The 15101-nt window shown below is 50.8% G+C and overlaps 1 protein-coding gene across 1 annotated transcript; it reads left to right on the forward strand.

Annotated features, from left to right (window-relative positions):
- The first annotated feature begins 13775 nt into the window (after positions 1-13775).
- On the forward strand, positions 13776-14705 carry LOC136610464 (olfactory receptor 5P66-like). The gene has a single exon (XM_066589692.1). The coding sequence runs from the start codon at positions 13776-13778 to the stop codon at positions 14703-14705; it is 930 nt and encodes a 309-aa protein (XP_066445789.1).
- The last annotated feature ends 396 nt before the right edge of the window (positions 14706-15101 follow it).

Here is a 15101-nt window from a genome sequence, read left to right on the forward strand (position 1 = left end):
CTCACTAGGAAGATCACTTTCAGGATCCCCCTCCTCCTCAGGCCATACACGCTGAAAGGATGACAGGCAAGCAGCATGGGTACCCTCAGCATTGGGCCAAGCTGTCTCTTCCCACTCCTCCTCATGCTCCTCCTCCTCTTCCTCCTCCTCCTCAATGCGCTGAGATATAGACATGAGGGTGCTCTGACTATCCAGCGACATACTGTCTTCCCCCGCCTTCGTTTCCGAGCGCAAAGCGTCTGCCTTTATGCTTTGCAGGGAACTTCTCAAGAGGCATAGCAGAGGAATGGTGACGCTAATGATTGCAGCATCGCCGCTCAGCATCTGGGTAGACTCCTCAAAGTTTCCAAGGACCTGGCAGATGTCTGCCAACCAGGCCCACTCTTCTGTAAAGAATTGAGGAGGCTGACTCCCACTACGCCGCCCATGTTGGAGTTGGTATTCCACTATAGCTCTACGCTGCTCATAGAGCCTGGCCAACATGTGGAGCGTCGAGTTCCACCGTGTGGGCACGTCGCACAGCAGTCGGTGCACTGGCAGATTAAACCGATGTTGCAGGGTCCGCAGGGTGGCAGCGTCCGTCTTGGACTTGCGGAAATGTGCGCAGAGCCGACGCACCTTTCCGAGCAGGTCTGACAAGCGTGGGCAGCTTTTCAGAAAGCGCTGAACCACCAAATTAAAGACGTGGGCCAGGCATGGCACGTGCGTGAGGCTGCCGAGCTGCAGAGCCGCCACCAGGTTACGGCCGTTGTCACACACGACCATGCCCGGTTGGAGGCTCAACGGCGCAAGCCAGCGGTCGGTCTGCTCTGTCAGACCCTGCAGCAGTTCGTGGGCCGTGTGCCTCTTCTCTCCTAAGCTGAGTAGTTTCAGCACGGCCTGCTGGTGCTTGCCCACCGCTGTGTTGCCACCCGTGCGACACCGACTGGTTGCGACGTGCTGCTGACACATCTTGATTGCGAGACAGAGGTTGCGTAGGAGGAGGAGGAGGAGGAGGAGGGTGGTTTAGTGGAGGAAGCATACACCACCGCAGATACCAGCACCGAGCTGGGGCCCGCAATTCTGGGGGTGGGTAGGACGTGAGCGGTCCCAGGCTCTGACTCTGTCCCAGCCTCCACTAAATTCACCCAATGTGCCGTCAGGGAGATATAGTGGCCCTGCCCGCTTGTGCTTTCCACGTGTCCGTTGTTAAGTGGACCTTGGCAGTAACCGCGTTGGTGAGGGCGCGTACAATGTTGCGGGAGACGTGGTCGTGCAGGGCTGGGGCGGCACATCGGAAAAAGTAGTGGCGACTGGGAATCGAGTAGCGCGGGGCCGCCGCCGCCATCATGTTTTTGAAAGCCTCGGCAGCATCTCCAGGCTGATCAATTTGGCTATGTGCACGTTTAATGCTTGAGCGTGCGGGTGCGTGGCGCCGTACTTGCGCTTGCGCTCAAACAGTTGCGCTAGCGACGGCTGGACGCTGCGCTGAGAGACATTGCTGGATGGGGCCGAGGACAGCGGAGGTGAGCGTGTGGGTGCAGGCCGAGAGACGGTCGTGCCTGTGTCCTGAGAGGGGGGTTGGATCTCAGTGGCAGGTTGGGGCACAGGGGGAGAGGCAGTGGTGCAAACCGGAGGCGGTGAACGGCCTTCGTCCCACCTTGTGGGGTGCTTGGACATCATATGCCTGCGCATGCTGGTGGTGGTGAGGCTGGTGGTGGTGGCTCCCCGGCTGATTTTGGCCCGACAAACCTTGCACACCACTGTTCGTCGGTCGTCTGCATTCTCAGGGAAAAACTGCCAGACCTTTGAGCACCTCGGCCTCTGTAGGGTGGCATGGCGCGAGGGGGCGCTTTGGGAAACAGTTGGTGGATTATTCGGTCTGGCCCTGCCTCTTCCCCTGGCCACCGCACTGCCTCTTCCAACCTGCCCTGCTGCTGCACTTGCCTCCCCCTCTGAAGACTTGTCCTCAGTAGGCTTAGCAAACCAGGTGGAGTCAGACACCTCATCGTCCAGCTGCTCTTCCTCCGAATCCTCTGTGCGCTCCTCCCTCGGACTTACTGCCCTTACTACTACCTCACTGATAGACAACTGTGTCTCATCGTCATCGTCCTCCTCACCCACTGAAAGCTCTTGAGACAGTTGCCGGAAGTCCCCAGCCTCATCCCCCGGACCCCGGGAACTTTCCAAAGGTTGGGCATCGGTCACGATAAACTCCTCTGGTGGGAGAGGAGCCATTGCTGCCCAATCTGGGCAGGCGCCCGAGAACAGTTCCTGGGAGTCTGCCTGCTCCTCAGAATGTGTCATTTTCATGGAGTGAGGAGGCTGGGAGGAAGAAGGTGCAGCAGCCAGAGGATTCAGAGTTGCAGCTGTGGACGGCGTAGAAGACTGGGTGGTCGATAGATCGCTGGATGCACTTTCTGCCATCCAGGACAGGACCTGCTCACAGTGCTCAGTTTCTAATAAAGGTCTACCACGTGGACCTATTAATTGTGAGATGAATCTGGGGACCCCTGAAACTTGCCTCTCTCCTAATCCCACAGCAGTCGGTTGCGATACACCTGGACCAGGAGCTCGGCCTGTGCCCACACACTGACTTGGGCCTCCGCGTCCTCGCTCCCGTCCACGTCCTCTAGGCCTACCCTACCCCTCAGCATGGTGTATTACGAGATTAGCAGAAACAGAATGCTGTAATTAAATGTGCCGCTTATTGGCCTGTGGTTGGAGGCTGACGTCGCGTACGTAACGCACTGCAGAGGCAGGCAACAATTATGCGCAAGGCTGGGTATTAATTCAATAACTACTACCCACAGCAGAGACGCAGTAAACTGAAGGCAGTGACAGGCAGGCCTAATATTGTATTTTTTTGAAGTTTTTGGGAAAAAGCCCACTGCCTATATAGCCAGTATACCTCTTTCCCTGCCTCACCAGTACTGCCCCTATACTCAGTAAAATGACTGCAGACTGAGGACGCTATGGTCTGCACGCCCGATATACAAAAAAAATAAAAAATTGTGCAACACTGCTAAAAGCCGCCTCAACAGTATTGCACACGGTCAGATGTGGCCCTAAGAAGGACCGTTTGGGTTCTTGAAGACTAAAATAACACCTAACACTCTCCCTATAGCAGCAGCAGCATCAGCAGCACTTTCCCTGATCTCTCTCAGCGTGCATCTGTGGCGAGCCGCGGGCGGGGCAGATTTAAATACTCGGGTGTCATCTGATCTCGCCAGCCACTCACTGCAGGGGGGTGGTATAGGGCCGGAACGTCACAGGAGGAAGTTGTAATGCCTTCCATGTCTTTCTATTGGCCAGAAAAGCGCGCAAATTTCTCAGAGATGAAAGTGAAAGTAACTCGAACACTGCGTGGTGCTCGGCTCTAGTAACAAGCATCTCGAACACGCTAATACTCGAACGAGTATCAAGCTCGGACGAGTGTGCTCGCTCATCCCTAGTCATTATCATACAAAGGTTACTATTACAAAGGTTACAAAGATTATTGATCATAAGTAGAGATGAGCGAACGTACTCGTCCAAGCTTGATACTCGTTCAAGTATTAGCGTGTTCGAGATGCTCGTTACTCGAGCCGAGCACCACGCGATGTTCGAGTTACTTTCACTTTCATCTCTGAGACGTTAACGCGCGTTTCTGGCCAATAGAAAGACAGGGAAGGCATTACAACTTCCCCCTGCGACGTTCAAGCCCTATACCACCCCCCTGCAGTGAGTGGCTGGCGAGATCAGGTGTCACCCGAGTATATAAATCGGCCCCTCCCGCGGCTCTCCACAGATGCATTCTGACATAGTTCAAGGAAAGTGCTGCTGGCGCCGGAGCTGCTATAGGGAGAGTGTTAGGAGTTATTTTAGGCTTCAAGAACCCCAACAGTCCTTCTTAGGGCCACATCTAACCGTGTGCAGTAGTGTGGAGGCTGCTTTTTGCAGTGTTGCACTTTTTTTTTTTTTTTGTATATCGCCCGTGCAGAGCATTGCGTCCTGCAGTAATTTTACATTGTCCAGGGCCAGTAGTGGTGAGGCAGGGACAGAAGACATATTTAGTGTATATGGGCAGTGGGCCTTTCCAAAAACATTTGGGGAAAAAAATCTATTTGGGCTGCCTGTGACCGTCCTCTGTGTACTGGGTCTCTGCTGGGGGTAGTTGTCCTAATTCATACGCAGACAGCTAAGTGTTACAGCAGGCTTGCGCAAAATTCTTTCCTGCCTCTGTGTTGCCTCTTACATCACCACTGTATTCCTGTCCACAGTGAAACAGTCTGCAGTAATTTTACATTGTCCAGGGCCAGTAGTGGAGAGGAAGGGACAGAAGACATATTTCATGTATATATCTCTGAGTAGAAAAAAGAGGTTCCCAGCAGCACAGCATATATCCTCACATAGAGCCAGGCAAAACAGTGTGCAAAAGCCAGTCAGGAAGCCTAAACCAGAGAGGCTCCAAGGGTGCAGTCAGGAATAAGGAAATAGTGACTGGCAGCATTCAGCAATGTAGAAAAATACAAGATTTATTTCCCCATTACAAAAATTACGGCCGTAATTTTTGTAATGGGGAAATAAATCTTGTATTTTTCTACATTGCTGAATGCTGCCAGTCACTATTTCCTTATTCCATATTTCATGTATATAGGCAGTGGGCCTTTCCAAAAACATTTGGGAAAAAAAATCTATTTGGGCTGCCTGTGACCGTCCTCTGTGTACTGGGTCTCTGCTAGGGGTAGTTGTCATAATTCATACGCAGCCAGCTAAGTGTTACAGCAGGCTTGCGCAAAATTATTTCCTGCCTCTGCTGTGCGTTCCGTAAGCGAAGTCAGCCTCCAACCACAGGCCAATAAGCGGCACATTTAATTACAGCGTTCTGTTTCTGCACTGCTGCTAATACACCATGCTGAGGGGTAGGGGTAGGCCTAGAGGACGTGGACGCGGCCGAGGACGCGGAGGCCCAAGTCACGGTGTGGGCACAGGTCGAGCTCCTGGTCCAGGTGTATCGCAGCCGACTGCTGCGGGATTAGGAGAGAGGCACGTTTCTGGCGTCCCCACATTCATCTCACAATTAATGGGTCCACGCGGTAGACCTTTATTAGAAAATGAGCAGTGTGAGCAGGTCCTGTCGTGGATGGCAGAAAGTGCATCCAGCAATCTATCGACCACCCAGAGTTCTGCGCCATCCACTGCTGCAACTCTGAATCCTCTGGCTGCTGCTCCTCCTTCCTCCCAGCGTCCTCACTCCATTACAATGACACATTCTGAGGAGCAGGCAGACTCCCAGGAACTGTTCCCGGGCCCCTGCCCAGAATGGCCAGCAATGGTTCCTCTCCCACTGGAGGAGTTTATCGTGACCGATGCCCAACCTTTGGAAAGTTCCCGGGGTCCGGGGGATGAGGCTGGGGACTTCCAGCAACTGTCTCAAGAGCTTTCAGTGGGTGAGGAGGACGATGACGATGAGACACAGTTGTCTATCACTCAGGTAGTAGTATTTAGAGTAAGTCCGAGGGAGGAGCGCACAGAGGATTCGGAGGAAGAGCAGCAGGACGATGAGGTGACTGACCCCACCTGGTTTGCTACGCCTACTGAGGACAGGTCTTCAGAGGGGGAGGCAAGTGCAGCAGCAGGGCAGGTTGGAAGAGGCAGTGCGGTGGCCAGGGGTAGAGGCAGGGCCAGAGCGAAAATTCCACCAACTGTTTCCCAAAGCGCCCCCTCGCGTCATGCCACCCTGCAGAGGCCGAGGTGCTCAAAGGTCTGGCAGTTTTTCACTGAGAGTGCAGACGACCGACGAACAATGGCGTGCAACCTTTGTCGCGCCAAGATCAGCCGGGGAGCCACCACAACCAGCCTCACCACCACCAGCATGCGCAGACATATGATGGCCAAGCACCCCACAAGGTGGGACAAAGGCCGTTCACCGCCTCCGGTTTGCACCGCTGCCTCTCCCCCTGTGCCCCAACCTGCCACTGAGATCCAACCCCCCTCTCAGGACACAGGCACTACCGTCTCCTGGCCTGCACCCACACCCTCACCTCCGCTGTGCTCGGCCCCCTCCACCAATGTCTCTCAGCGCACCGTCCAGCCGTCGCTAGTGCAAGTGTTGGAGCGCAAGCGCAAGTACGCCGCCACGCACCCGCACGCTCAAGCGTTAAACGTCCACATAGCCAAATTTATCAGCCTGGAGATGCTGCCGTATAGGGTTGTGGAAACAGAGGCTTTCAAAGGTATGATGGCGGCGGCGGCCCCGCGCTACTCAGTTCCCAGTCGCCACTACTTTTCCCGATGTGCCGTCCCAGCCCTGCACGACCACGTCTCCTGCAACATTGTACGCGCCCTCACCAACGCGGTTACTGCCAAGGTCAACTTAACAACGGACACGTGGACAAGCACAGGCGGGCAGGGCCACTATATCTCCCTTCCTACCCACCCCCAGAATTGCGGGCCCCAGCTCGGTGGTGGTATCTGCGGCGGTGTATGCTTCCTCCACTAAACCACCCTCCTCCTCCTCCTCCTACGCAACCTCTGTCTCGCAATCATGATGTGTCAGCAGCAGCACGTCGCCAGCAGTCGGTGTCGCGCGGCGTGGCAGCACAGCGGTGGGAAAGCGTCAGCAGGCCGTGCTGAAACTACTTAGCTTAGGAGAGTAGAGGCACACGGCCCACGAACTGCTGCAGGGTCTGACAGAGCAGACCGACCGCTGGCTTGCGCCGCTGAGCCTCCAACTGGGCATGGTCGTGTGTGACAACGGCCGTAACCTGGTGGCGGCTCTGCAGCTCGGCAGCCTCACGCACGTGCCATGCCTGGCCCACGTCTTTAATTTGGTGGTTCAGCGCTTTCTGAAAAGCTACCCACGCTTGTCAGACCTGCTCGGAAAGGTGTGCTGGCTCTGTGCACATTTCCGCAAGTCCCACACGGACGCTGCCACCCTGCGCACCCTGCAACATCGGTTTCATCTGCCAGTGCACTGACGGCTGTGCGACGTGCCCACACGATGGAACTCTACGCTCCACATGTTGGCCAGGCTCTATGAGCAGCGTAGAGCTATAGTGGAATACCAACTCCAACATGGGCGGCGCAGGGGGAGTCAGCCTCCTCAATTCTTTTCAGAAGAGTGGGCCTGGTTGGCAGACATCTGCCAGGTCCTTGGAAACTTTGAGGAGTCTACCCAGATGGTGAGCGGCGATGCTGCAATCATTAGCGTCACCATTCTTTTGCTATGCCTCTTGAGAAGTTCCCTGCAAAGCATAAAGGCAGACGCTTTGCGCTCGGAAACAGAGGCGGGGGAAGACAGTATGTCGCTGGATAGTCAGAGCACCCTCCTGTCTATATCTTCGCGTGTTGAGGAGGAGGAGGAGCATGAGGAGGATGAGGAGGAGGGGGAAGAGACAGCTTGGCCCAATGCTGAGGGTACCCATGCTGCTTGCCTGTCATCCTTTCAGCGTGTATGGCCTGAGGAGGAGGAGGATCCTGAAAGTGATCTTCCTAGTGAGGACAGCCATGTGTTGCGTACAGGTACCCTGGCACACATGGCTGACTTCATGTTAGGATGCCTTTCTCGTGACCCTCGCGTTACACGCATTCTGGCCACTACGGATTACTGGGTGTACACACTGCTCAACCCACGGTATAAGGAGAACCTTTCCACTCTCATACCCGAAGAGGAAAGGGGTTCGAGAGTGATGCTATACCACAGGACCCTGGTGGACAAGCTGATGGTAAAATTCCCATCCGACAGTGCTAGTGGCCGAAGGCGCAGTTCCGTGACGCCACTGCCCCCTACAACTACTGGGTGTCGAAGCTAGACACGTGGTCTGAACTCGCGCTGTATGCCCTGGAGGTGCTTGCTTGTCCTGCAGCTAGCGTCTTGTCAGAGAGGGTGTTTAGTGCGGCTGGGGGAATCATCACAGATAAGCGTACCCGCCTGTCAACCGACAGTGCCGACAGGCTTACACTCATCAAGATGAACAAAGCCTGGATTTTCCCAGAATTCTCCTCTCCACCAGCGGACAGCAGCGATACCTAAACAATACGTAGGCTGCACCCGCGGATGGAAGCATCGTTCTCTATCACCATCAAAAACGTGGACCTTTTAGCTTCATCAATCTGTGTATAATATTCCTCCTCCTCCTCCTGCTCCTCCTCCTGAAACCTCACATAATCACGCCGAACGGGCAATTTTTCTTAGGCCCACAAGGCTCAGTCATATAATTTTTGTAAACAATTTTTTTACTTTTGAATGCTCATTAAAGCGTTGAAACTTTCACCTGAACCAATTTTTATTTTTTTTTAGGTCAGCTTAAGGGACTTTTTCTGGAATGCCTCTGAACTTGACATTGTTCCTCCTACTCCTGTCTTCTAGGTCAGTAAGCTTGTTTTTAATAGCTTCGACTTCATCTTCGAGAGAGTAGTGGGCATCTATTAATTTATTGTGAGATGCGGTTACTTCTCCCATCTTATTTTCTAGATGGTCGGTACGCGACTCTATCTCTTGTAAAGATGAGTTAATGGAAGCTGACATGGCTTTGATATCTTTGTGCAGTGAACCATGTAATGCATTTATCATGTTCTTAAAAAAAATCTTCCGTTGCCGGAAGACTTGAAGATGGGATGTTGTTTAATAAATCCTCTTCCGTCTCCCTCTCAAACTGGAATGAGTTGACAGGAGGGGAGAGACGGGGCCGCTGCTTTTCAGGGCTTACAGAGGGGGTGGATAAAGAAGAGGGAGAGCGGGAACTATTTGGCGCCATTTTAAGGTGTGTTGTAGCGCTAGTGTCGAGCCTCTCGGCTAAGTCACTCACCCCTCTTCTGGATGAGCTCATCGGCAGCTCCTCTTCCAGCAGCTCCGAGCCGCCGGCATGTCCCGCTCCCACAGCCCCAGGAGAGTCCTCCAGCGCTGCAGAAGAGCTTGCAGACGTAGGGGAGCCGTCTCCGCTCGGCGGTCCTGCTCCTCCTGCACTTCGGGAGCCAGCCGGTAACGCTTCTGGGCTTGCTATGGCTACGGAAACGATCCCCCCGGCTAAATTGTTCACCCGACGTCGGGATGCATTCCGCAGCGGCTCTCCCTTCAACAGCTCCGAGCCGCCGGCATGTCCCGCTCCCACAGCCCCAGGAGAGTCCTCCAGCGCTGTAGAAGAGCTTGCAGACGTAGGGGAGCCGTCTCCGCTCGGCGGTCCCGCTCCTCCTGCACTTCGGGAGCCAGCCGGTAACGCTTCTGGGCTTGCTATGGCTCCGGAAACGATCCCCCCGGCTAAATTGTTCACCCGACGTCGGGATGCACTCCGCAGCGGCTCTCCCTTCAGCAGCTCCGAGCCGCCGGCACGTCTCACCTCCGGAGCATCAGGAAAGCTCTCCGATGTCATGGGGGAGTCTGTGGATGGAGGAGAGCCGTTTCCACTCGGCGGTCCCGTTCCTCCCGCACCACGAGGTGTAAAGGAGTCGGACACCTTGCTCAAAGGTGTCTTTGGATTTCTTCTCTTCGGCATTGCTTTCTGAAGATCTTCCTCAGTGTCGCTGGAGGTTTTTGTGCAGCTGGAGTCGCTTTTAGTAGCTAAACTAGCTGGTTTAGAGCGGAGCTCAAGACAACACGACTGTCTCGGACTGCATCCCAGCCACGCCCCCCCCAATTTTTATTTTAACTGGCTGCCTCCAGGCCTAGTTACAAATTAAGCCACATTAACCAAAGCGATTAATGGGTTTCACCTGCCCTCTTGGTTGGGCATGGGCAATTTTTCTGAGGTACATTAGTACTGTTGGTACACCAATTTTTTGGGGCCCTCGCCTACAGTGTAATCCAATTAATTTTTTGCCCACCTGCATTAAAGCTGACGTTACATCAGCTGTGCTGGGCACTGCAATGGGATATATTTATGTACCGCCGGTGAGTTCCAGTGAGCCACCCATGCTGTGGGTCCACAGGGAGTTGTAACTGCATGTGTCTACTTCTAAAGAACCCCAGTCTGACTGGGGCATGCAGTGTGGGCCGAAGCCCACCTGCATTAAACATGACATTACCTCAGCTGTGCTGGGCAATGCAATGGGATATATTTATGTACCGCCGGTGGCTTCCTGGCACCCACCCATGCTGTGGGTCCACATGGAGTTGTAACTGCATGTGTCCACTTCTAAAGAACCCCAGTCTGACTGGGGCATGCAGTGTGGGCCGAAGCCCACCTGCATTAAGCACGACATTACCTCAGCTGTGATGGGCAATGCAATGGGATATATTTATGTACCGCCGGTGGGTTCCAGGGAGCCACCCATGCTGTGGGTGCACACGGAATTCCCATTGCGGAGTTGTACCTGGCTGTGACTATTTATAATAAACCGCGGTCTGACTGGGGCATGCAGACACCTTGACAGAATGAATAGTGTGTGGCACATAGGTTCCCCATTGCTATGCCCACGTGTGCAGCTCCTAATGGACGTGGCACAGGATTGGATTTCTCATTGCTTCTGTACAGCATTGTGGGCTATCGCCCCACCCCTTTTAAAGAGGGTCGCTGCCTGGCCGTGCCCACCCTCTGCAGTGTGTGCCTGCGGTTCCTCCTCATGGCAGACGCACTTATAAATAGACATGAGGGTGGTGTGGCATGAGGGCAGCTGAAGGCTGGGCAGGGACAGTTGCATGGTCAGCATGCAACCCAGGAGAAGTGGCAGCGGAGTGTCATGCAGGCAGTGATTGTGCTTTGTTGGAGGTATTGTGGTGTTTAGCTAAGGTATGCATTGCTAATGAGGGCTTTTCAGAAGTAAAAGTTGTTGGGAGGGGGGGGGCCCACTCTTGCCGGTATTGTGGCTTAATAGTGGGACCTGGGAACTTGAGATGCAGCCCAACATGTAGCCCCTCGCCTGCCCTATCCGTTTCTGTGTCGTTCCCATCACTTTCTGGAATTGCCTAGATTTTCACAAATGGAAACCTTCGCGAGCATCGGCGATATACAAAAATGTTTCCTGTCGCCCATTGACTTCAATGGGGTTCGTTACTCGAAACGAACCCTCGAGCATCGCGATAATTTCGTCCCGAGTAACGAGCACCCGAGCATTTTGGTGCTCGCTCATTTCTATTAAATAACGCATCGCACAAAAATTGCAAAGCACAAACTTGTTATGCATTTTTAACACTAGAAAGTCCTATTGACAATCGAGTAAAAAAATGCAGCAGAATCGCGTAAAACAAACGCGCAAGAAAAACGCAAGTGTGCAGAAACCCTTAATCTACTCTGACCGTCTTCTATGTGTTTAGGAAATCAGACACATGCTGTTTGGTGAACTCTAAATGTGTTGTCTTACGTTTTTCTCTAAGCAATGACCTTTTAGAGGCCGTTCGTTCATAAAGCCCCCTCTGTGGAGTGTCCGGCTTATAGTTGTAGTTTGGCAGACATTTCCATCTCCTACGTATACTGTATGGCTTATAGTTGTCCTATAGATAGATCCTTTTATCTCCACTGTGGTTCTTTGGTGCTCCTTTATGGTTAATGATGTCTTGGTGTTGGTTTTGGTCAGCGGCTTCTCTCGTCAGGTTTTTAATTGGGCCATTTTCTTTCCATTGTGTTACAATGGCTGAACTTGTTTGTGATATTTTTTTATAAGTCAGTTATAATGTATTCTTCACCACAAGTTTGTCTTTGACCTTTGGAGAGCTTCTTGGTCTAAGGCTAATTTCACACAGCCGAGAGCAATATTGGCCCGTGAAACTTGGCCCAATATGGCGCTCGTACATCTGCAATGTTCCGGTGGATGCAAGGCAATTTTGTGTTAACACACCTCCCATCACTTCAGCACAGTTGTAATCAGCGAGTGTTTACCTTTGCTTTCAATGGGAGACCTCGCATCACACTCGCGTGCACATCGCATGCCATGCAATGTGTTTTCCAGCCCCCTTGGAAACAATGGGTGATGCCTCCCGATGGATTTCCCAAAGATAAGACATGCTGGGGTTTTTTCCTGCATCCTGGGATTTTCTCAGCCAGACACATGAGCCTTTCAGAAGAGGTGTATTCATATGGACACCATGTGGCAGGTCATGTGACAATTTAATTATACACAAGAGGAATGTATTCAACTAATATATTGGATCATACCTGATATAGCAAAGGGGATGAATACACATGCACACACAACTTTTTAGTTTTTATTCATTTTGCAAACTCTTAATGACCAGAGTGTTTGGGCCCTTAATGACCAGACACTTTTTATTGATTTTATGCATGTGGTGGGTAAATTGACCAATTTTTTTTGTATTTTACTGTTTTCCACTGTAACTGTAGCATCCGTCAAAGCCTGAATTACAGGTGAAAACATTCCCTTATTGTGACATTAATCACTGGCACTCAGACCCAGCAACTCTGCCATGCTATGGGCCATCAAGTGATGGCCAGGTCCAGTAGAGGGAACAGCCCTGCCTCTTCCTCTATTCATTACATCACTGCATGGGCTCAGGAATACTTCCAGAAATCATTGTCTGTGCACATAGTGCACCATGCAATCTACAAATGTAGGTTATAGCTGCATCATGCAAAGTAAAAGCTTGCATCTCTGATTGTATGGGGTTGCATTAGTGCCCATGGCATGGTCAGCTTACACAGCCTGAAAGGCACTATAAATACTGAGCAGTATATAGAGGTTATAGAACAGCATATATACTCCATCCAGACAACGTATATTTCAGGGAAAGCTTTGTATATTTTAGCAAGACAATGCTTAACCATATACTGCATCCATCACAACACCATGGCTTCACGGAAGAAGAGTCTGGGGGTAACCGACTATCTGCAGTCCGGACCTTTCATCAATAGAAAAGAATTGGTGCATTATGAAACAAAACATCCAGCAAAGACGACCGAGGACTGCTGAGCAGCTAGAATCCCACATCAGACAAAAATAGGACAACATTCCTCTCCCAAAGCACCAGCAATTGGTCTCCTTGCTTCCCAAACATTACAGACTTTAAGTGGTAGACATGGCCCTGCCACAACTATTGTGAGATGTGTTGCTGCCATCAATTTGTAAATGGGTTAATTTTTTAAATGAAAGGCAAAAATGTCTGCCTTTCCCCTTCTGATATGTGTTCTATTGTGCATAAAATATGGTTAGATGGGATTTCTGTAATATTTTTTAATACATTTTACACAGTGTCCTAACTAGAGATGAGCGAGCGTACTCGGCCACGCCCCTTTTTCGCCCAAGCGCCGCGATTTTCAAGTACTTCCGTACTCGGGCGAAAAGATTCGGGGGGCGCCGTGGGTGAGTGGGGGGTTGCAGCGGAGAGTGGGAGGGGAGAGGGAGAGAGAGGGCTCCCCCCTGTTCCCCGCTGCTACCCCCAGCGCCGCCACACCTCCCCCGCCCCCCCCGGCGCCCCCCGAATCTTTTCACCCGAGTACTGAAGTACTCGAAAATCGCGGTGCTCGATCGAGTAATTACTCGAAACAAGTAGGTTCGCTCATCTCTAGTCCTAACCTTTTTGGAATTGAGGTTGCAAGGAGAGCACCACAAAACTGGAAAACACCAATAGGGTGAATGCTTTCCTAAAGCACTGAATGTATGGAGGGTCATGGCCGGGGAATGTATTGTCTATTTGAATCACTAGATTTCCATGAATTAAGGTGTGGCCCTCACAATGGGCAAGGTCTAAGGAGTCTTAAGATGTTCAGACTCCTGAGATGGCAATTCAGTAATGCTCATGGTCTTTTAAATGAAATAGGTGTCTTTCTCTCCCTTTAGGACAAATCTCACTCTTCTATAGCCCTTATAGACCTGTACATAGATTGCCCTATATTCTACTGACTTTATAGACAAGCTGCCTGAAAATGTGCAATGAGAACCAAACAGAGGTGAAGGAATTTTTGCTGCTTGGTTTTCCCTCATTGCACAATGTTAAGAATTATTTCTTCTCCTTGGTTCTCCTCATTTACATCATTATCATAAGTGTCAATGTCCTGCTCATTGTATTGGTAAAGACAAGTAGCCAATTGCAGCTCCCTATGTACTTCTTCCTGAAAAACTTAGCCTTGACGGACATCTTTCTCACCACCAATGTCATTCCAAAAATGTTAGGAGTTATCCTTTGGGATGGGGTATCGATCCCGTTCTTTGATTGCATGGCTCAGTTCTATTTTCACAGTGTTGCAGGGATTATTGAGTGTTTCCTCATTACTGTCATGTCCTACGATCGGTATCTGGCGATCTGCTATCCTCTGCATTACTTTTCCATTATGAATTTTAATTTTCAATTCCAGCTGGTGGTCTGGTCATACCTACTAGGTTTCTCAGTCATGCTTTGTGAGATGTTCTTTATATGGGACTTGCAGTTTTGTGGATTTAACACAATTGACTTTTTCTTCTGTGACTTTGGACCTCTACTAGAACTTTCAACATCAGATATTAGCAACATTGTCCTTGAAGATTTTATCTTCTCCATCCCAGTCATTATCTCTCCCTTCATTTTTATTATCGTGACATATATCTTCATTATCATCACTATCCTAAAGATGGCCTCCACATCTGGGAAGAAAAAGGCGTTTTCCACCTGTAGTTCCCACCTTAGCATTGTTTGTACTTATTATGGGACTCTTATTGCTGTCTATGTGGTTCCATCAGAAAGAACACTTCTTAATAAGTTCCGATCCCTACTCTACATTGCAGTGACCCCATTATTTAACCCTATTATATACAGCTTGAGAAATCAGGAGATCAAAAGTGCTATCAAGAAAGCTTTCAGTAAAAAAATAGGGTTCTGACTTCACCATCTTTGCTGTCATACCATGGGTCTTAAAGGGCAGTCTGAGAAGAAAACATTAAATTCAGATCTGCTAAGTACTGTATAAAAATATTAAAAAGTCATACTCACCTCACCTAATCCCTCACAGCTCCCATTCCAATGGTGTCCATTGTTAGTGCAAAAGACAATATTTGCTAAAAAAATATGCTCTTAGGGTCCAAATTCTTAGATGATAAGCTGAGCTTAGAAAATGAACGTCAAACCACACAGCTAGGGATGTGATCCAAAGTAATCTGTTTCTTGATTGACAGGCAACAGTTTTTATGGGGGCACATGCTTCAATAACAAAAATTCAAATCTATCATAATGCATTTATTACCATTGGTCAAAAGAAACAATATGTGAGTATGCAAGA

Source organism: Eleutherodactylus coqui, chromosome 2 (genome assembly GCF_035609145.1).
Source record: "Eleutherodactylus coqui strain aEleCoq1 chromosome 2, aEleCoq1.hap1, whole genome shotgun sequence".
NCBI lineage: Eukaryota > Metazoa > Chordata > Amphibia > Anura > Eleutherodactylidae > Eleutherodactylus > Eleutherodactylus coqui.

Coding starts and splice junctions, on each gene's coding strand:
- LOC136610464 (XM_066589692.1), top strand. CDS start 13,776: ATGTGCAATGAGAACCAAACAGAGGTGAAGGAATTTTTGCTGCTTGGT.